General features: G+C 37.6%; 1 protein-coding gene across 1 annotated transcript in view; it reads left to right on the top strand.

Annotated features, from left to right (window-relative positions):
* Window positions 1-15,949: 15,949 nt before the first annotated feature.
* Window positions 15,950-22,398, top strand: part of kif13ba (kinesin family member 13Ba) — a 71,569-nt gene continuing 65,120 nt past the window's right edge. The window contains exon 1 of the mRNA XM_063008062.1: window positions 15,950-17,032. Within this exon, the coding sequence (XP_062864132.1) occupies window positions 16,963-17,032 (70 nt within the window). The 5' untranslated portion in view covers window positions 15,950-16,962. The remainder of the gene's footprint in view (window positions 17,033-22,398) is intronic.

The raw sequence follows: 22,398 nt of genomic DNA on the forward strand, positions 1-22,398 counted from the left end.
GAGTTGTATGGTGTATTAACTGCCCTTAAGTGTGAGTGAAATTAAGATGCGAATACATTTACACTGATCAGCCATAACATTAAAACCACCTCCTTGTTTCTAAACTCACTGTCCATTTTATCAGTTCCACTTACCATATAGAAGCACTTTGTAGTTCTACAATTACTGATTGTAGTCCATCTGTTTCTCTACATTTTTTGCATGCTTTTACTCTGTTCTTCAATGGTCAGGACCCCCACAGGACCACTACAGAGCAGGTGGTGGATGATTCTCAGTACTGCAGTGACACTGACATGGTGGTGGTGTGTTAGTGTGTGTTGTGCTGGTATGAGTGGATCAGACACAGCAGCGCTGCTGTGGTTTTTAAATACCGTGTCCACTCACTGTCCACTCTATTAGACACTCCTACCTAGTTGGTCCCCCTTGTAGATGTAAAGTCAGAGACGATCGCTCATCTATTGCTGCTGTTTGGCAGGGCCAGTGATAGCTCAGTGGTTAAGGTACTGGACTAGTAAACAGAAGGTTGCCGGTTCAAGCCCCACCACCACCAAGTTGCCACTGTTGGGTCCCTGAGCAAGGCCCTTAACCCTCAATTGCTCATCGTGTTCTGCTCATTGTGTGAGTCGCTTTGGATAAAAGCGTCTGCTAAATGCTGAAAATGTAAATGTAAATGTTTGAGTTGGTCATCTTCTAGACCTTCATCAGTGGGGACAGGACGCTGCCCATGGGGCGCTGTTGCCTGGATGTTTTTGGTTGGTGGACAATTCTCAGTCCAGCAGTGACAGTGAGGTGTTTAAAAACTCCATCAGCGCTGCTGTGTCTGATCCACTCATACAAGCACAACACACACTAACACACCACCACCATGTCAGTGTCACTGCAGTGCTGAGAATGATCCACCACCCAAATAATACCTGCTCTGTGGTGGTCCTGTGGGGGTCCTGACCATTGAGGAACAGGGTGAAAGCAGGCTAAAAAAGTATGCAGAGAAACAGATGGACTACAGTCAGTAATTGTAGAACTACAAAGTGCTTCTATATGGTAAGTGAAGCCGATATAATGGAAACAAGGAGGTGGTTTTAATGTTATGGCTGATCAATGTATATTGTCTAAACAAGTAAAATGGTACTACCTGACACCATGAAGCATTCAAGCATTACTTAACTGTTTTCTTGTGCAGAAATCAACACAAGATGTATACAGTAAACATATAAATTTAATTTCTTCCATCTGTTTGGTTTTATGTTTTGTTTGGTTTTATGTATTTATTTTTACTATATTATACAGTATATTTAGGTGTACTGACATTTATTTAATATTATTCTGTATTGTTATTATATTGTTATTTAGTATTGTTAGAATTGTATTAGTTTTATTATTGTTATTATTGTACTAATCCTGGATTGTAAAATACATATTGGATAATTTAAATTAAATAGTTTAAAATCATATTAAACAATACACCAGAAATTGTAGTATATGTTTTAATGATTGATTATAGACTTCAACCTGCTGTACTAAATATAAATTTTTTAGACTCTGCTTAGAATTCCCTTCGTGACTGTGGATAGGACAGGACAGTCACTGAGGTGATGGTCAGAGAGGAAAGGAGCTAATAGGGGTCAAAAACATTTCAGCTGGTTTTACAGATGACAGCAGTCCTGGTCTTGTGGGACTGAAGCATCACAGTGATAGTTTAGAAAATGGCCTTGACGTAGCTTTCACTATAATCATCAAGGACAGTTGGTTAAGTGGTTGAAAAATTAAGAGGAAGATGGAATAAAAATGAAGTGGTTGGAATTTTTGCTTTATAGCAAGCAGAAATAAAGCATAGTTTGATTAGGTAGCATGTTTTCTATTCTCCCGAATATTATTGAACTGGTCTTTTCCAAATATTATTCAATTGGTCAGAGAATAAAGAAGGACTAAAGAAGAAGGGCTAAATTAATCCTACTCAGCAGGTGTCATGAAATGAATCTGGAACTTTCATGTGCACAGAGAATGCCATACTATGCAGAAAAACAGAAAGTAAAATACCAGTATCTGTCATGAAATGTGGGGTGTATCATTAGCCACAGCGTGGGTGACAAGAAGCAACAATAGGCAAAAATGTATTTTAAAAACTGCAATTAGGGCGCCCTGGTGGTGCAGCGGGATATTCTGCTAGCACACCAGCCACGAGATTCTGAACTCCTCGGTTCGAAACTCGGCGTTGCCACCGGTTGTGGGTTGTCGGTTGCCATCTAGTGGGCATAATTGGCAGTGCCTGCAGGGATACAGCAATACACTCACCTCAACTGCAGTCAGGGATCCCCCAGCAGCGGAGGACAAATTGACTACACTAAATTGGGAGGAAATGGGGAAAAAATGCATAAATAAAAATAGGGAAAAAAAAGAAATGATTAAAAAGTGTAATCAATAGAAAAGATAATGTAACATCAGTCTCTGTCCCATATCTTTCAATGATCGTGTCACATCTCATTCTAAATGTGTTTATATTAATAAAATACAATTAAGTTGTTCAGTGAAAACACTGGAAATCTTTTCTTTCTATGTTTACAAGTTAAATAAAGAATGAACAAATTACAGATTCTTCTTTTTATTGTTTTACAAAATGTCTTAACTTTTCTGGAAACAGGGTTTGTAGATTTATTGATCTGCAAGGACTTAACACCCATTATTTGGGAATCATTTGTAGAATATTCTGTATTCATGTTATACATTTTATTCACACAACCAGTTAAAAATCTTTCTGGAGATGAAAAACAGTTTAATTAGAGATTCATTTTTACATTTTGTGAGATTAAAGATGAGCATAATGCAGCATGTTCATGTCGTCACAGACTGCTCGAAGTGTTTATTTGAGGCTTTTTCACTTAATGACTTAAAGATCCTTTTTTTAATTAGCAATCACGAGAACGATTTGTTAAGCTACCCCCTGCCCTGGCATGACTGTCAATAGATACAGAAACACTTGGAGAACAAGCAGAAGGCCAAATTTTACTCAGTGTGTGTGACGCACAAGCTGCCTGCTGAATCAATGAGACGTCAATGGTGCCTTATCATTGTCTGTTGCAGTTCTTCTCCCCTGCTGGTCAAGGTCTCTTGTCTGTAGAGCTTACAATTAAAAACAGAGAAATGGGATTAGCAGAATCATTATTCCATACGTAAATACTTTAAGACTCTATGTGATCAGACACTGCACGTCATAAATCTGCATATCATAAAATTTATTAAGAACGGCACTTTTAATCGAACACTACACCCTGGTCAAGGCTCCAATCCATCGCAGGGCAACACAATTCACTAATTTACTCTCCAAGCCCAGTTCAGAGCAACATATCTGTTTTCTGCATGTTTTGCAGGGTGAGGGGGATCCAGAGTGCCCAGAGGAAATCTACCTGTACCCAGTGAAGACTGAACAGAGACCAGAATCGAACTAGGATTAGATTAAATGCTAATAAAACAGAATTATACTAATATGCAAATTCTGAACCCCACATTTCATTATATACTAGTATAAAAATGTCATTTGCTAGATTAATTTATAACACAAATACAAGATAACAATTACAGCTAAGTACTCTAGAAACTACATGCCTTCTCATATCAACATGGTGATACTGGTCCTAGCCCTTAAAGGACAGATGTATCCACACCACCTATAGTCAATATGTATGTAAGTCATTAGGTGTGGAAATTTAAAGAATACTTACAATGCCAGCTACAGCAAAGAAACAGTAAAAAGCAGAAAACAATCCAAAAGCCTTGAGCTTACCTTTAACTAGATTTTCTAGTGTCTATTATGCTTTAGTCTAGGAGGGGAAATGGATCAGTAATCCAGTTCTTGGGAGACGACTCAATAGTTTCCGCACCACTTCTTATAGACAGTAAAGCAAAATGATATTTTGCCGCCAGGAGGACAACCGGTGCTTTGATATAAAATCTATCAGTTCCTTCTTTATCCATTTATAAGTAATTATTAATGTAATATTTTAGATACTTGCAGGTAATGCACTTGCAGTGTAATTTATAATCACAGTAGTCCAAATCACCTGAATGTTACCCCGTCTGCATTTTCTAATGCTTTAAAAAAAAATTTAATAACAGCCGAGTTTGTTTAAATTGCAGTGCAGATTTACTTGGTTTTCTAATTAAAAAGCCATAAATATGGCTAAACATTTAAAAAAAACTTGCTACTGTGGACTGCATTTATTGCCCCCTTTTTAACCAACAGATTATTGTAACCAACACTTATTATATGTGTGCAAGTGGTTAAATATCTGCTGTTACAACCACATAACCACCTACATGCTGTAATAGTGAAATATATAGTTAAAGAAACATTAACACATGAAAACTGTTTAGATGTTGTACAGTGTATAAACAGGCAAATATTCATTCATTGTCTGTTTTAACACCTCTGTATCCTGGTCTGGATTGCAGTGGGTCTGATTCACTGGGTAAAAGGCAGAAAAAAACCTGTACAGGTTGTGAGTCCGTCACAGGGAAAACACACACACACACACACACTCATACCTAGGAGAACTTAAGTATCTTCAATTAACCTGACTGCATGTCTTCGGACTGTGGGAGGAAATCAGAGCACCCAGAGGAATCCCACAGACACAAGGAGAACATGCAAACTCTACACAGAAAGGACCTGGATCACTCCACCTGAGAATTAAACCCAGAACTTTCTTGCTGTGAGACAACAGTGCTACCCACCGAGCCAACATGTCGCCCTAAACAGGCAAATGTCAAGAATATTGCTTGTGCACAAGTAGGTAGTCACACATCAGTCCTTATGCACTGGGAAACTGATACACCAGTGGGTGACAAATAAAAAAATACCAACATGAAGTACTTTAATAAGTTGTTAAGCCACCCTGAGCAGTCAGAACAGTTTTAGACCATTCATTCTACAGTCTTTGAAACTGTATTGGAGCAATGAAGCATTGTTCTTTCAATAGGTATTGTCTCAGTTCATGGTTTAAGATGATGTTTAACAAAATTAAATTAAAATTAAAAAATTTCTAGTTGAACTGGGTTAAGATCTGGTGATTGCAACGAAATGATTATTTTGGTTTATTTTAATGCTCATCAAACCACCCAGTAGTTTTTCTTGTCTGGTGGAGGGTATTGTCATGTTTGAAGAGACCATTTCTATCAGGATAAAATGATTTATTATATTGATCAGTTGATAAATTACAATAATTTTGAAATAATTTGCATTACTCGTTATCTCTAAGGGACAAGCATACCTGTTTTGCTGTGGGGGAATGTTTGTCGGCATGGTTCAGAGAAACACAGGGATCAAAGGATCAAGCCTTCAGGTCTGTAATATGTTTAGTATTCACGATGGGGAGATAATTAGGTGATTAAAATCACACAAAAGGAATAAAGCTCATATGGTAAAACCATCTATGCTATTTAAGAAAAAGTCCCTAGCTTCTTAGAATGCTCTTAGAAAAGATATTTACTTTTGATGCTCATTTTTTCCCCCCCTGCAATCCACTAATCCTTCTGTTGAACAGCGTGAGTCATTCCAATCCCTCAAATACCCCGTATCTCTGTATCCTCCTCCCCAACACACACAGCTTTCTCTCTGTATTCTCCATGAAGGCCTGTTAGCCATAAAGCATTTCATTTTTTTCTGAAAATCTGCTGACATTTTGTAACACTAGTACAGGATTCCATTTATGTTTTGCAGTGATAAATGACTTTTATCTTCCTATGTGCAGTACAGACGGGGCTTTAAAAAGTATTCCTCCCCCAAACATCTAACCATGAATAATAAAACAACAAAAACAATTGTGTATAAACGTAAAAACATGGAATTAGTTACAAAAAAATAGTTTGATTAGAAAACAGAGATCTGTTTATGCACTGATGACCAGAGCGGCATGAGATGGTCCTGGGTTTGAATCCCAGGTGGAGCACTTTGGGTCCTTTCTGTGTGGAGTTTGCAAGTTCTTCCTGTATCTGTGTGGGTTTTCTCCTGAAGCTTTGGTTTCCTCCCACAATACAAAGACGTGTAAGTGAGGTGAATTGGAGATGCAAAATTGGCTATGATGGTGTTCAACACTGCACTTGAATTGATGAATCATGTGTAACCTGTAACTACCTGTCTACATGAATGGAAGTAAAGTGTAAAACATGTTAAAATCCTAATAAACAAACAACAACAAACAATGAGGACCCAAAAAAAGCAGCTTTTTAAAAGCTTATTATCCATTAAAAGTTATTCATTAATACGTATTCATCCACTTTTTAGGTAATTAGTTGAGCCATTTTTGACATGCCAGAAGTTATTTTTATGAGCTGAAATTAAGTTTGCGTAACGTGATTAAGCATTCATTTTCCAGTTTATACTGACCAGACTGTAATTCCCTTCTCTTAAAAAAATCATGTTGCTACCACCACCATATTTTACAGGATTGTGATGCCCCAAAGTTTTAATTTAGTCTTATAATTTTCTGCATTTTTGTTGGGGAGTCTTTTAAGTGATGTATTGCAAATTGTGTCTTCCTTGTAATTCTTTTATAATTTATTTATTAAAATTTTAACGTCATGTTTTACACTTTGGTTACATTTATGACAGACACAGTAGTTACTCGTTACACAAAATTCATCAGTTCACAAGTTTAATATCAAACACAGTCATGGACAAATTTTGTATCTCCAATTAACCCAACTGCATGTCTTTGGGCTGTGGGAGGAAACCGAAGCTCCCGGAGGAAACCCACCCAGACATGGGGAGAACATGCAAACTCATCACCGAAAGGACCCAAACCACCCCACCTAGGGATCTAACCCAGGACCTTCTTGCTGTGAGGCGTTGGTGCTACCCACTGAACCACCGTGCCACCCTAATTCTTTTATAAAGGTTTATTTGGTGTGACACCTTAGATGTTGTTAATCCATGATTACTCTTTAGCTTTCACCAGTGACAGCTGGTGTCACAGTAGCCATTCTAACATACACTATATGGACAAAAGTACTGGGACACAATTCTTAATCATGTAATTAAGGTGTAACATTCAGTCTTGTTGCCACAGGAGTAAAACATCAAGCACCTAGCCATGCCACTCTCCCTTTACAAACATTTGTGAATGGGTTGTTCTGAAGAGCTCACTGAATTTGTACTTTAATAGGATGCTACTGCAACAAGTCAGTTCAGGACATTTCTTTCCTCTTTGATATTCCACGTTTAACTGTGAGTGGTATTAGCACAGCAACTCAGCCACGAAATGGCAGACCACGTTAAATTACAGAGCGGGGTCACCAAGTGCTTATGAGCATAAGGCATGAAAATGGCCCCTTAGTTCCGGTAAAGTTAAATCTTAATGCTTTAGCATACCAAGCAATTTTTCACTATTCTATGCTTTTAACTTCTGTTCCAGCTTTACTGTGCCCCATTGCACAAAGAAGGTCTATAAAGGCATGGTTGGCTGAGTTTGGCGTGAAAGAACTTGACTGGTCCGCACAGAGACCTGACCTCAACCACACTGAACGCCTTTGGGATGAACTAAAATGGAGATTGTAAGCCAGGCCCTCTTGTTAACATCACTGTCTGACCTCACAAATGCTTTTCTGGATAAATGGGCAAATATTTCCACAGACACATGCCTTCCCAGAAGAGTGGAAGCTGTTATAACAGCAAAAGGGATGGGGGACTTCATAATAATGGCTATGGATTTAGAATGGAATGTCATAAAAGCTCCTGTAGGTGTAGTGTATAGGTCTCCCAATACTTTTGTCCAAATAGTTTATGTTCTTCTAATTTGTTAACTAGTTTTAGAGGAAAGTTTGACCTAGGCAGTGTGGTTGTAGTTTTATATTTTCTTTACATTTTTTTCCTTTTCCAGATCTGTGGTTCTTTATGGATTAGATCTCTGAATATTCAGATTCGTTTTTGCCTTGATTTTGACTTATGAGGACATACTCTACCATACTAATAGACATCACAAAGCAGTTTTCTATTTATACTTGTAAAGTAATTGAAAACAGCTGAACCACCAATTTCTTAACACAATTCTTGACTAACAACAAATTTAGTAAGTTGGCTAGGTATTGTGTTTACTTCTGTTTTAAAAAACAAAAAAGGACCCTATTCTCATGTGATAACCATGGTTTAAGGCACATACTACACATGAGACATGGTTAATGAAATACTGTAGATGTATGAGCCTCCACCAAGGTAAAAATTAGGGTCATACAGTAAAAGCACAGTGGTCCTAGTCTAAGGCAGGGCACCTTACTTACCCATCCCACTTTTTCCAACACACACACACACACACACACACATACACTAAGTAAAGATAAGTGTCGCCTCTGAAATCGAACTCTCTGGCTGCCACTGTCTGATTAGCAGCCGGAACAATTACTCTAATCGTGTCATCTTAATGAGCTCCTGCAATAAGCCATACTGGGGCCAGTAATCCTTAAGACCTTCTCCACCAGAGCATCGTCTCTTATCACCCCTCATAATAATGATAAATCACTTCAAAACCAACAAATTGAAACATGCAAACATCCTGCTTTGATGATCTCATTGTTCCTTTTGCAGTTTATCAAACTAATGTTTGAACAGCAACATTTAATGATGGGCCAACAATGGTTATGTTTGTGAAAAAGCGCCTTTATGTATTCTATTATTTTCTTATATTTGTCTCGCAAATGGTTATATATAACAAAGCAGCCTGAGTAAACATGAAATACACTTTTAAATTATCATTTCAGCTTTTCAATGATGAAAACAATTAAAACATTATGCATCACCAACTGACTCAGTCTGAAAAAGTAATTGCACGCTTAGTTACTTAAATTAATACAGTGGTATCTTGTAACTCAACGTCCCCTAAACTCATCATTTCCCTTAAACTTAACGTGTTCAGTTTCTTTCTTTTTTTTTAAATTATTTCTTTCATTTCAAATTAACAATAACCAGCTGTTTTGTTCAGCACTCGGCTTGAGCAGTGCAGTAAAACGTCAGCAAAGTGCGCATATGAGACAAATCTGCATTTGCGTGGAATTACAGTCAAATTCACTCTGAAATCTCCACATGTATCTGTGTTTAGCTGGAATTTTTGGATTGAGTTTCAAGGTACCACTGTATTTGTGTTTGATAAGACTAAACACACAAGGCTTGATCACTGCCAGCCATGTTAAATCTAAACATCACTGACTAAAAGATTGAAAGACTAGACATAACATTTAATTTAACAGTTTGGAAAGGGTAACAAACCAATTTGCAAAGCTCTGGGACTCCTGTATACTTCAGTTATGAGCCATTATTTTTAAATACAGAAAACTTACAGTGGGAAATGTTCCCAGAAGTGGCACATCTACTGAAATTGATTCAAGAGCATATCATAGACTCAAAGCATTTTCAATTCAAATTTCAATTTGTGTTCCGCTGCTGAGAGATACCTGATTGCATCTGAGGAGAGCACGTCGCTGTACACACCTCGTCCGACACATGCACAGCCCTCCTCTTCTTGCCCCTGCATTGTGCACAGGCGTCTCTTCCGCCAATCAGGGTCCTTACACAGCGTATGAAGACCCACCCACCCACACATAGTCCGGCCCCCACCCTGCAGATACGGTGGCCAATTAGTATCTGCTGCAGGCACTGCCAATTATGCCTGTTAGATGGCGCCTAGTTGACCTGAGGCAACACCGAGTTTCAAACCGAGGAGTTCAGAATCTTGGCGTTGGTGTGCTAGCGGAATATCCCGCTGCGCCAAATGTATTCTTTTTAAAGTTGCAAGGCAAAAACTTTTGCTAACCAAATGGAACAAAATGGCTTGTCTTGCATCTGCCAAAAACACCTCAATGAGTCTCAAGCCTTCTGAGATAATGTACTGTAATTAGTTTAAAGTGGAACTTTTGGGAAAACATGAATCCTGGTGCTTACACTATTTGGCCTAAGTATATAGACACCCATACTTATTATTGAGTTTTTCAGCCACACATATTGCCAAGAGGTTAAATCAGTTATATGATAAAGCTTTTAAAATCATGATATTCCCTTTTTTATTCTGTCATTCCCTCCTTTAGACACCTAATTCTCAGCTCACATCTTAGCAAAAAGTATCTATCTATCCATCCATTCAACTATCTATCTAAAATAATATTAGTTGTAGGGCTGAATACCTCTACTCCATTGAACACATATGGGATGAACTGGAATATTAATTGCTAACCAGGTCTTATTGTCACAAACTGGTGCCTGACCTTACAACTGCTCTTTTGACTGAATGAGAAGTGGCCTCCTCCATTGGGCATCATTGGTTCAAGTTCCAACATTGAAAGTGAGCCAGACTTTCTCATCCAAGAGAACCTTACCTCACAAATGCTATTTACAAAAAATGCACAAATTTGAAACCTCTAAAATCTTGTGAACTGCTGTTTTAGCCACAGGAAAGGTGAGTGTTCTAAATTAATGCCTGTGGTTCTGAAATGGCGTTTAACAAGCTCATGGCTGATGTCCACATACATTTGGCCATATAGTGTAGCTCCACTATATTCTATAGATCTACACACACAGGAATTACACGTATCATGAACAGAGATGCATGCAGTCGCTCATGCTGATGTAAGTAGAAAACGGAGCTGTGGGGTTTAGAAGGCTAGCAGTGGTGCAAGGTTCAAAGCTAATGGCCTTTCCCCAGGATGCCTTGTCTAAACACATCACAGCGGCTCCCTCTAAGGCCCAGTGAGAGCCCAAACATGGTAACATTTACACTAAATTACTGCACTTCAAAGAGAACTGACTGTGTCCAGAAACAATTAATTAAGACCTGGCTGAAAATGATTACTTGTGAATCTTTTAATAGAATTTAAAGTTTAATGACTGTTAATAATTATTATTGTTTATTTAGGAATTTCTATCTACAAATAAAAATTTTAAATGGCTGGCAAGATTACTGATTATTTTACAAAACACCCCATGTCAAGCAAGAATAGAGAAAAATTCTACTTGCAAACCTGCAACAATTAGGGTCATCAGTTCTCAAACCATTAAAAAGTCTCAGTAATAGGAAAGCTAATTGAACACAGTAGTAAATACGCCTTTGTCCCAATGTTTCTGAGTGTATTCCAGGCATCAAATTCTAAATGTGGTTATACACAGTCAAGTCACATTATTACGACCACCAGCTAATATCCAGCGTAACCGCTGTGTGCAGCACGAACAGCAGCTAGACGGGCTGGGAGAGACTCAGTAAGGTCCTGGTAGGTATGCTGACTGCAGTGCATTCCACAGCTGCTGGTGGGGGCACGGGGGAGAATCCATAGAGTGAACATGACGATCGAGGTGGTCCCACAGATCCTCAATTGAATTCAAGTCTGGGGAATTAGAGGACCAGGGTAGTACTTGGAAGTCTTGGTCATGCTCCTCCAGCCAATGTGGGACATTTCTAGCATTGTGACATGTCACACTGTCTTGCTGGAAGACCCCATCTGCCCCAGGGGAGACAATTTTACCCATGGTACTTTTACCCATGATAGAAACGAGGGATATATGAGCAGACAGCCTATTGCCCACCTTATATACCCACTAAGCCAGCTCATAAAAGATGACTTCCTTCATGAGCTATGCACAGCTGCTGTCGAAAGTAGGAAGTGGTCATAATGATGTGACTCGACTGTATATTAACAACATTCCAAAAAGTTAAACAGTAAAAACATTGGAATTCTTGGTTTCTACTTGTGCCAGTGAAATAAAAATCATTTTGAACAGCCAGCTCAAAAAACAGTGTGAAATTTCTGTGAAATCTGACTCATGTTAGTGTACTGGGTTTGATTCCAGATGTAGACTGATTGAGGTGTTTGAGATCATTGTGTAATTAGAATAAACCATCTGTAATCATTAGACTAATCAGCCTGTCAGAAAGCAGTCCTACAATGTGCTGCATCCCATAATCCCTCTCCATCTTCCTTTAAAATCAGAATGCTATAGCCTGACTTCTGACTTTCTAATGCCTAAAGGGTTCTGCTTTCCAAGCAGTTCACTTATTGTTAAAGTCTAGGCTTTTGGATCACATGGAAACTCAGGAAGTAGAAAATGATTTTTTGTCATTAACACGATGTAAAAAGATGTGTTCAAAGAGAAATTATGTATAATGAATATGTATACTGAATATACTGTATATATAATTAATAAGATAAACAGTAAAAGGCAACTACTCTTTTGCAAAGCTGTTTTGACATTTACAGATTATATTAATAAGCTGCTGTACTTTTAATAAAAGATGATTCCATGCAGTTCATGGCTTGTTTGTGTTTTTGTGTGTAACTGTTATTTCTGCTGCTTTCAGGTCATCCTGCTACACTGTGAAATCTTGGTCATGGGCAAATATTTGTATTCATATTTGCATTTGGACAGCTGACTGTGCCCTTATTGGACCTTTTATTCCAAAAAAATTATATGAATTTATATGTTGGCCCATCTATGTGTCTCCACTCCTCTGAGAATATATTTTAAAAAGTCATGAATGTCTGTGTGGGAATTCGCAGCCAGTCATTCAAAACAGCATATGTGAGGTCAGGCACTAACATTAAATGAGAAGGTCTAGCTTGAATTGGATGTTCAGACTAATTTCATAGTTGTTAAATAGGGTTAAGCTCAGGGGCTCTGTGCAGACCACAGTGTGACAGTATCACTGTTCAACTTTTTGACATAACACATACATATACAGTATGTGGAGAAAAGATGGCCCCAGAGAGTACTATAAAAAAGGCAAGTCAGTGGAGGCAGTGTGATGCTCAGGACAATGTTTTGCTGGGAAGCTTTGGGTCTTGCCATGCATGTTGATGTTACTTTGCCCTGCAACACTGCACAATTGTTCAGGAACGGTTTAAGGAACATGACAAAGAGTTAAAGGTGTTGACTTGGTTTTAAAATTCCCCACGTCTTAATCTGATCAACTTCAGCTAATATCTTCATGGTGCCAGACAAAATTTCACCTTCAGAGGTCTTGTGGAGTCTGTCTCTTATGGTCAACCTGTTTTGTCAGGTTTAACACAACAATAGAAAAATGCCAATCAAGCGCAACTGGAACTTAAATTTGGTTTGAAGGTGGCTCCCTCTAGTGCAGCACGATTTTCATATTTAGACCAGCACTTTCCTTTCGTGTATGAGCAAATGAAGCTGATTACATTGGAAACTGTAACATAATAGTGATTATCCTGCATGTATAAAATGCTTAGTTTTTTTGTTTTTGTTTAGAAATGTAAGTCAATGAGACATTTGCTGTTTGTTTTAACTGGATCACAGGATCAACATCAATCAGAGATACCAGAACAAGACTATTTTCTACATTACTAATGAACATGTTAAAAATAAGCATTAAAGTCATTGTAAATGATTGTTTTTATAAACCTATGCAATGGGTCTCATGCACCTATGCAACATCTGGTCTTAATAACTAGTAAGGGTGACAAACACTTGTCAGATGGAGTAAATCATAATACCAGTGTTAGAGACTCCTACTGCTGCAGCATTCCTGCATTTAGTGCTCATCTCCAGCAGATGTCCTCCCAACATTACAGCTTGGTTTTCAATTCATTCAGAGTCTTACCATAAATACTGCTTATACACCGACCAGGCATAACATTATGACCACCTTCCTTATATTGTGTTGGTCCCCCATTCGCTGCCAAAATAGCCCTGACCCGTCAAGGCATGGAGTCTGAAATCTTTTATCAGAACCAGCATTACCTTTGAGCTACAGTAGTTCATTTGTTGGATCGAACCACACAGGCCAGCCTTCACTCGCCACATGCATCAATGAGCCTTGGCCGCCCATGACCCTGTCGCCGGTTTACCACTGTTCCTTCCTTGGACCACTTTTGATAGATACTGACCACTGCAGCCCGGGAACACCCCACAAGAGCTGCACTTTTGGAGATGCTCTGCCCAGTCCAGCCATCACAATTTGGCCCTTGTCAAACTCGCTCAAATCCTTACGCTTGTCCATTTTTCCTGCTTCTAACATCAACTTTGAGAATAAAATGTTCACTTGCTACCTAATATATCCCACCCACTAACAGGTGCTGTGATGAAGAGATAATTTGTGTTATTCACTTCACCTGTCAGTGGTCATAATGTTACTCCCGGTCAGTGTATACATATTCATGAAATGTGAATAAAAATCAACAAACTGGTTTTTTTTATTTGTGAAACATTTGATATATTCATTTATTTTAATAAGCATGTCGTTTTCTTTAGGGTTGCAGAGGATCCAGAACCCAGAAACACAACATGCAAGGGAGAAACACACCAGGGCAGGATGTCAATTCACTGCACACACACTGAAACATCTGCTGGGTACTCTTGGGGGGGGGGGGGCAGAGTACACAGCAATGTCATGCAGACATGGGAACAACATGTAAAACCTCACAGAGTGACAGAACAGATATAGTGCTTCCTGTTCAGCTCAAAGATTTCCATTTCTATCTTATTAGACCAGAGAATCTTTAACTTAATTCTCATCACTCCATTCAGAGACTTTTCCTGAAGCCAGTCTAGCCTTGTTCCTGTATTTGTTTGCATTTATTCATCTCTCAGGTCTTACCAAACTCTCTGTCACCTATCAGTCTTCCAGCGTGATGCTGCCATGTATCACCATTGGAATGATATTAGCCAGGTGATGTGAAGTAGGTACAATCTTAAAACTTCCTGGAGTTGGCTATTCATTTATAAGTACCAGTTCAAAGTCATTCAATCATAAAAAATTTGAATCCAGTTTAAATTGGTGAGAATGGCTAAGTATATGTGGCGAGAATATACAAAATTCATCAAAGACAGTAACAGGAGGTAAAAAAGTTTCCTCAGACCCTGTTGCTGTGTGGGATCCACACTAGCACTTGTGTCACTGTCTCCCACCAAATAAAACTTATATTAGTATAGATTTTAATGATTGTTACGCCCTCTCAGTGTATACATATTTATAAAACATGAATGAAAATCAACAAACTTTTGTTTTTTTGTGAAACATTTTATATATTCATTAATGTTAAAGCGTGTCATTTTCTTCAGGGTAACAGAGGATCCAGAACCCAGAAACACAACATGCAGGGGAGAAACACACCAGGGCAGGGCAAACTTAATTACTTTTTGGGAGCGGAAAGGTGGCTCAGTGGGTAGCACTGTCGCCTCACAGCAAGAAGGTAGTTTGGGAGCGGTCCGGGTCCTTCCTGTGATGAGTTTGCATGTTCTCCCCGTGTCTGCGTGGGTTTCCTCTGAGAGCTCTGGTTTCCTTTCACAGTCCAAAGACATTCAAGTGAGGTGAACTGGAGATACAGAATTGTCCATGACTGTGTTTGATATTAAACTTGTGAACTGATGAATCTTGTGTAACTAGTGACTACCTGTTCTGTCATGAATGTCACCAAAGTGTGAAACATGACACTAAAATCCTAATAAATAAATAATTACTCTTTTATACTTTCTAACTTACATGTTTTTTGTAAGCATTAGTTTATTTTTTGTATTTAGAGTCTTTAAAAAGCATTAAGGTTGAAACAATTGATTTGCTAGTGCACTGCACCGAGCATTTTAATAGTCCTTGGTGCACTATAATAGAGAGTGAGAACCCATTCAGACTTCAGCCTTCAGGTCTTTTTGACCTCACCACAATGACGGAGAAAGTCCTTGCGAACCACATTGGCCGAAGCTCAAATTGCTTCCTAGTCGACTTAAAGTACACCACACCTACACCAAACCCGTTGGTTCAGAGGATCTGTAGTGCACTTGAGTAAAAAAGCGTGAGTTATTTGGGATTCGGCCATACATTAAGAATCTTGTGACCTCAACACAATGGCGGAAAAAGCGCTTCCACCCCGCTAGAACACCCGGATTCCAGGCTAGTGAGGAAAGCTAACTGGCTAACGTTACATTCACGAGTTCACCGCCTCTGCGGGCGTTTGGCTGGAAGGATTCTTGAACTGAAACTGACTGGATTTTGTTTCATTTGCTGTTTTTACGCGGACATTTACCATGACATAGACAAGAACTATAAACATGTCGTCTCAGGGAATGTGGAAGATTTGTCAGAACGGATTTACTTTCCTGTCTGTGTTTTAATGATGAGATTGGACGCGCCGGATCCGTTAGCCAGCCTGTGTTGTTGCTATGTAACATTAGCGGTAGCATTATATGCTAAGATATTTCTTTAGTATTTATAACCTGTTGTCTCAGTGGCTTTGAAAACCATCTGTTATGTTTGTTTTGTTTTTAAATTGTTTATAAATTGAGAAGACAGGCAAATTGACTAAGTCGCGTTTTAGTAATACGTCAGCTCATAAATAACGCCCGCATATGTATAAATGTCTAAGATAGGTTTTCTAACATAATTTACTGAATGTGTTTTTACAGTTGTTATATTTTAACTACATAGATAAATAACTAAGTTAAGAAATAGGAAAACCGTCATGTGTCCTGTGAAGTTATTAGGGGGACAGAAGATCTAGCCCAAGTCCCCATTAAAAGTCAGTCTGGCTTTTAAACTGTCTTAAAGACCTGTTGGTCATATAGACAGATTTGTAGCTTAAAGCTGTAAATTTGGTTTGTATTAGTATTAACATTTTATAGAATCAATAATTCATAGTAGTTTCTCGGTTGGCTGGCTACAGGCTTCATGTACTTGTGCTGAACAGGGAGGTGGCTGTATGGCTTAGGCTGTTTTTGCCAGAAGGACTTCAGTTTAGTTTATTATCATAATAGTTCAAAATGGTTAATGCAAAAAAAGTAAAAATGTAAGGCAAATGCTGATCACTTTTATCTTTCCATATGGCGTTGTGGAAATGTTACAGAAATAAGTAAAAACATTGGCTGCAAACATTGCAAAGTATTGTGTATATATGAACTTATTTAGCTAGGTGCTTCATATTGGGTCATCCAGACCAAACCTTTTAAAAAAACCTGTCCTTATCAGCAACCTAAAAGCAAACATGGGAGAAGCCAGCCTGAACAACTCCAATGTGAAGGTTGCAGTTCGGGTCCGGCCTATGAACCGGAGAGGTGAGTCCCCAATTTTATTTATTCATGACATCACACTGATCACCCTTTTATAATGATGTAACACTGTGTGTAAGGATATAGAAGCAACTTGGAGTGTAAGTGTGTAGACACCAAGTTTGTTTAAGTATCCAAATAGGGATGGCCTAATGCAAATTTCTGACCATTTCAATACAATGGCAAAATGAAGTCAAACACATGAGATGTTAAGTTGAAGTATTGGCCAACATTTGATCCAGATGTGATACTGATACCTCATGTCATAGTGGTCATAGTCATGTAGGTCATTTATTCAAACAAAACCTTACCAGTGTGATGGTGCAATGCTTTAAAGATAGCGTGTCCTATATTCACCTGTTAGTCAACACCACATATCTTCACAGGGAATTTAACCCTTTAATCCAGTAACAATACATATACTAACAATCAGATGAGGGTATCTGACAGAAGTATGCTATATTAGCAAAAGTGCATGGCTCCCTGACCATGAACTTGTTGGACATCCTTTTCCACAACCATAAACATTAAGATAGAGTTTGGATATTCATAGTGTCAAAAAAGCACGTGTAATCGTAAGCACTGATGTTGAGCAAGAAATCCTGACTCGCGATTGACCTTCCACCTTATCTCAAAGGTGTTCAGTGTGGTTGAGGTCAGGGCCATGTATAGGCCACTGGAGTTCCTCCACAATAAACAACTCAACAAACAAGTCAATCTGCGAACCTCACATTGTCCACAGGGGTTCAGTCATGCCGGAACAGGAAACGGCCTTACCCAGACTGCTGCCTGAATGCTGTGAGCTTGTCAAGAGCAACACTGACTGCAAAACATTCTTCATTTAAAAATTTGAGACGTGTGAATGGTTGGCAGTGCTTTATTAAACACAGTCATTTTTGCTAATATAGCGGCTTGGGGTCTCCTGTAATGCTTAAAAAGAGACTGAAGAACACATGGCAAGGAATGTGAAACAATTTCTCTATACAGAAGCTTTCCAGATCCTTTAGATTCCAAGGTCCATGCTTGTAGAGTTCTTTTCTCAGCTTATCACACACATTTCCTATTAGGTTTAGGTCACAGTGCTGGAATAGTCATGTCAAAATAATTTCTGCTTTTATTTTGAGGTATCCTGCTGGAGACCAGTCGGGTTTTAATTATCTGCTGGTACTTGGTGGAGTCCATAATAGCATGTATCCTGAAATGTTGTATATTAAAACATCCTCACAGCATTACAGATCCAGCACCATGATTCACAGTGACAATGAGGTTCTCTGATGCATGCATGTTATCCTTGTGTCTACGCCAAACCTACTTCAGATGTTTGTTTACAGAAAGCCATATTTTGGTATCATCTACAACATATTTCCACAGAAAGTTCAGGTAACGTCTGTTAAACTGTAGGCACTTGAGTTTTGTTTGTGTTGTTTTTGTTTTGGTTTGTGACAGCAGTTTCTTTCTTTTGGCGACCTTCTGGTTATGTAGGTGACGTCTGCTGTAGTTAGGTTGATGTTTTTACCACAAGACCTAAATAATGTTTGCATTTCATCAGCTGAGAGATGAGATGAGAAGAGATGATTTGGCTATAATAGTATAAAATTTTGCTGATATTTTAATAGAAAAATATTTTTTATTGCCATTTTTTGTCATTGTATATATTAATAAAAGGTAGCTTTATTTTAAATGAAAACTTACAAATATATTTGTGGAGGAGACTGTAGTGTATGTTTCAGTATTTTAAGATATTTACATCACATAATAAAATTATTTTTTGATATGGTGAGGAATTTAACCCAAATCAACAAAACTAAGCATCACATCTGTGTCATTTCACATTACTTGCTTGCACAAATTGCCTTGTTACCGTGTCTGTGCCCCATGTTGAACTGCTAGGGCTATGAACTGACAAATAGTTTTAAGGAATGTCAAATGTAATGCCCCGTCAGGAAGAGCTTTAATTAGTGCTTGAACCGTTTGCTACTGACTCTGTATAAAATCTACAGTCTAAATGCTGAATTGATTTTTTGGATGTTACTGTCACTTTCTCTACTTTACAATGTTTTCTATTAAATGAAGAATGGAGACCTGTTGATGTAGTACTTGTATTTTGTTGGGGCTAGTGACTAATGATGGTCAAGACTATTCTGACTCCTAGTGACCATATGGATAGTGTTTCTGCAGAACATCCTGTCTTTTGTCTGGATCTTCTTCATTGCTCATTCATTGTTCCCCTAATTGTACCCATCCATCTTGTTGTTGGCCATCCTTTTCATTTTTACTTTCAATTTTGTCTTTTTTAGTGTCTTTATTGTCTTTATCAGCATTATTGTCTTTCTAATGGAAAATTACTTATTCATCTTAACAATTTGATTAAAAATATCAATACCCCCCATTTGCGGTAATTACAGCATGTTCTCAAGCTGGTTTGGGCTTGACAAAAATTGGACAATCCGTGTTATCCCAGCATAATTTTACATTATATTTTTAATAAATGCATGCAGAAATGTTTGTTGTGGTTTGGGTCAGGTAATTATGAGAAAAATCTGTGATAGTCAGAGCTTCTTGATGTTCCTGGGCATACAAGTAATTATTGCTTATCTTTGAGATTTGTAGTGAGAAACGTTGTGTTACATTTATGAAAAATGGCCAAGAAATGGTAAATTCTTGTCATTACTAAATGGCCACTAATGATGACAAGAAACATTAATAGTGCATCATACAACTTCTTATAGCCTCGTCGGTAGTTTTTGGTAGATAAATGAATGTTATCTAGTTCCAACAAATTAGTGTTGAATTAATAATAATATTAACACAGTGTCACAGTGATCCAGCTGTTTGTCTTTATGCAATGTTGAGCAAGACTGACGCTCCATGTTTCTAAAAACGTTCATTCTAGCTAAAATAACTGTAGTTTACACAGCATCTATTTTAATACAGATTTGTATAATAGTGTGTATGACTCTTTTTTTTTTTTTTTAACTGTTAGGGTTAAAATGGTTGGATTAGATTTAGATTTTTTTTAGATTTTATTTGTTTGCCAAAATGTATACATCAATATTGTTTGTTTATTTAAATTAATAAACAACAATCCTGACCGAAAAGGTGTAGTCTGAAGCTTTAGCTTTTATTTTATACATGTTTACTAGAGATTTCTGATCTTAAACGCCATAAAATAATGGCTGGTTTGCAGTTTGGGACATTGGAACGTTAGGTTCAATATCAAATACTAATATTCTAAACCTTGGGTGTTGTGATATTTTAGGCTCATTGTCCACCTCTAGGTGTAACCGTTGTTATGTAAACGTCTCAGTCTATAGAAACTAAGTTGAACTATATACAAACTATATAGAAACCTCTTACTGGCAGTGTGTTTTCATTGGGCTCCTACAGCTAGTCTGAATTGGAACCTGGCCGCTGGATGGTGTTTGCCTAAGAAAATAAAAGCCATCACAATCAAACAGATCTGCTTCCACGTATGAAGTTGGTCTAGTAACGTGATGGATTTGAGTGCAGAATTCAGTCACAAGACTAGTAGGTCAGAACCCACACAGCAGGACGTCAGTACACTGAGATTTACAGTGCTGTGAAAAAGCATTTGCTTCCTTGTGATTTCTTTTATTCTTACTGTTTTTCACACTGAATGATATTAAATCTTTCTATCCTTATAAATAATGACATATAACACTGGAGAACATGAGAAAACACAAAACTAATCATTTATTTTAAGGTAATATTAATATATTAATATTAATAATGTATTTCTCAATTCTGCTTGAGCTTCAGATCATTCTCCTTTAGATTTTTTTGATAGAAAGCAGAATTTATGGTTACCTTCAATTATGGCAAGTTGCAGCAAAGAATCCCTGCACCATCACACTAGCACCATCATGGTTAACTGTTAATTCAATGTTCTGTTTGTGGTTTACTGTCTACAAAAATGGTGTAGATTTTTTACATTATGTTGCAGTATTAATGTAAAATTCATTAAAGTGCATATTATCTTATAATAACCGACTGCAACTTTATCTAAATTTACAGAGTGCATCTTTGTTAGTTATGGTTAGGATGATTAGTTAGCTCTTGTAACGAGTTGTTCCGTACAGGCTACTTTTTCCCAAATATTTACTGGTTCTTCTCACAGTGTTTATGTTCATGTTACTGTTCTACATTACAGCCATGTTTACTGTTACACTGTTTTTCATTGACGTATAAAGACTTGTTGATATGAAACTTAGTGTTTTATATATTAACAGGATGTTGGTTATTGATTAACTGTTGACTTATTGGTTAATAGCTATTGGCAAAATTTGATGCATTAGTCCACAGAATATTATGCAGAAAGGCTTGGGGGGTAATTGAGGTTTTTTGGAAAATGTAAGAGGGAAGCCCAGGCTGCATTTCCTTAGATGCTCCTCTGGGCTTTTTTCTGATGTCACTACTCTCTGTGGAATTTTTGTGTGGCCACTTTTGGGAAAAATCATCATAGTTCTAAGTTGTATTTATTTGGAAATACTGACCTTCACTATGGTTTACTGAATTTCCAAAACGTTAGATATGTAACTTTAAAATAACTTTCTTATCTCTTCTAGACTATGTTTTGAGCGCAATATGCTCTTTTTCACATTGCTGGAAATGTTCCATGTAAATAATGTTTAGGTTTAGGAGGATGTTTAGAAGGGTTGTTAATAATCATCAGTTATATTTGGTTATGTGTTTGGGAGTTTAAGCGGGTTACTGAACAGCCTAGCCATTAGCAGTTGCACATGACAGTGCATTGTGCCTGAATAAAAATAAGGCAGGTTGCTTGAGGAACGGCATCTGGTGTAAAAACTGGATCAAATTAGGTATGTGGACCAGAATGGTGACCACTATAATACAAGAGCAGCTACAAGAAGAAAAATAAACAAAGTAAATTTGGTTGCTTAGACAGTTGTGAAACTAAGGAGTCATTTTTTTATACAGGTCTTGTTGGTTTTGATTTAGTTTTATTTTTAATAAATAATATAATTAAAAAAACCTTCATTTCGTGTTTACTCAGGTTGTCATATTTTGAGTTAATCAAGTGTGACCAACACTTAAAAATAATAGAAATTAGATCAAGACCGACATGTTTAAGCAATGATTTTAATATTCTTTAAATGTATTTCCATACATGAATGTAAAATATAGGGTACTTTGCAGACTCCCTTTGCTTCCCTCTTTTTTCCCTACTTTTGTTCCCTCAGCTGTATAACTGCTGGACAAAAGAAGGAAGCTGACCTGAACAAGCTATAATGAAACATTTGCTAACATTGCATAACAGTACATTCCAGAGATGTAGAAATTTTTGACTTTCAAGGAACAAGGTTTTATACCCACTTTTTGTTAAGACCCAT

The sequence above is a fragment of the Trichomycterus rosablanca genome, chromosome 13 (assembly GCF_030014385.1).
Source record: "Trichomycterus rosablanca isolate fTriRos1 chromosome 13, fTriRos1.hap1, whole genome shotgun sequence".
Taxonomy (NCBI): Eukaryota; Metazoa; Chordata; class Actinopteri; order Siluriformes; family Trichomycteridae; genus Trichomycterus; species Trichomycterus rosablanca.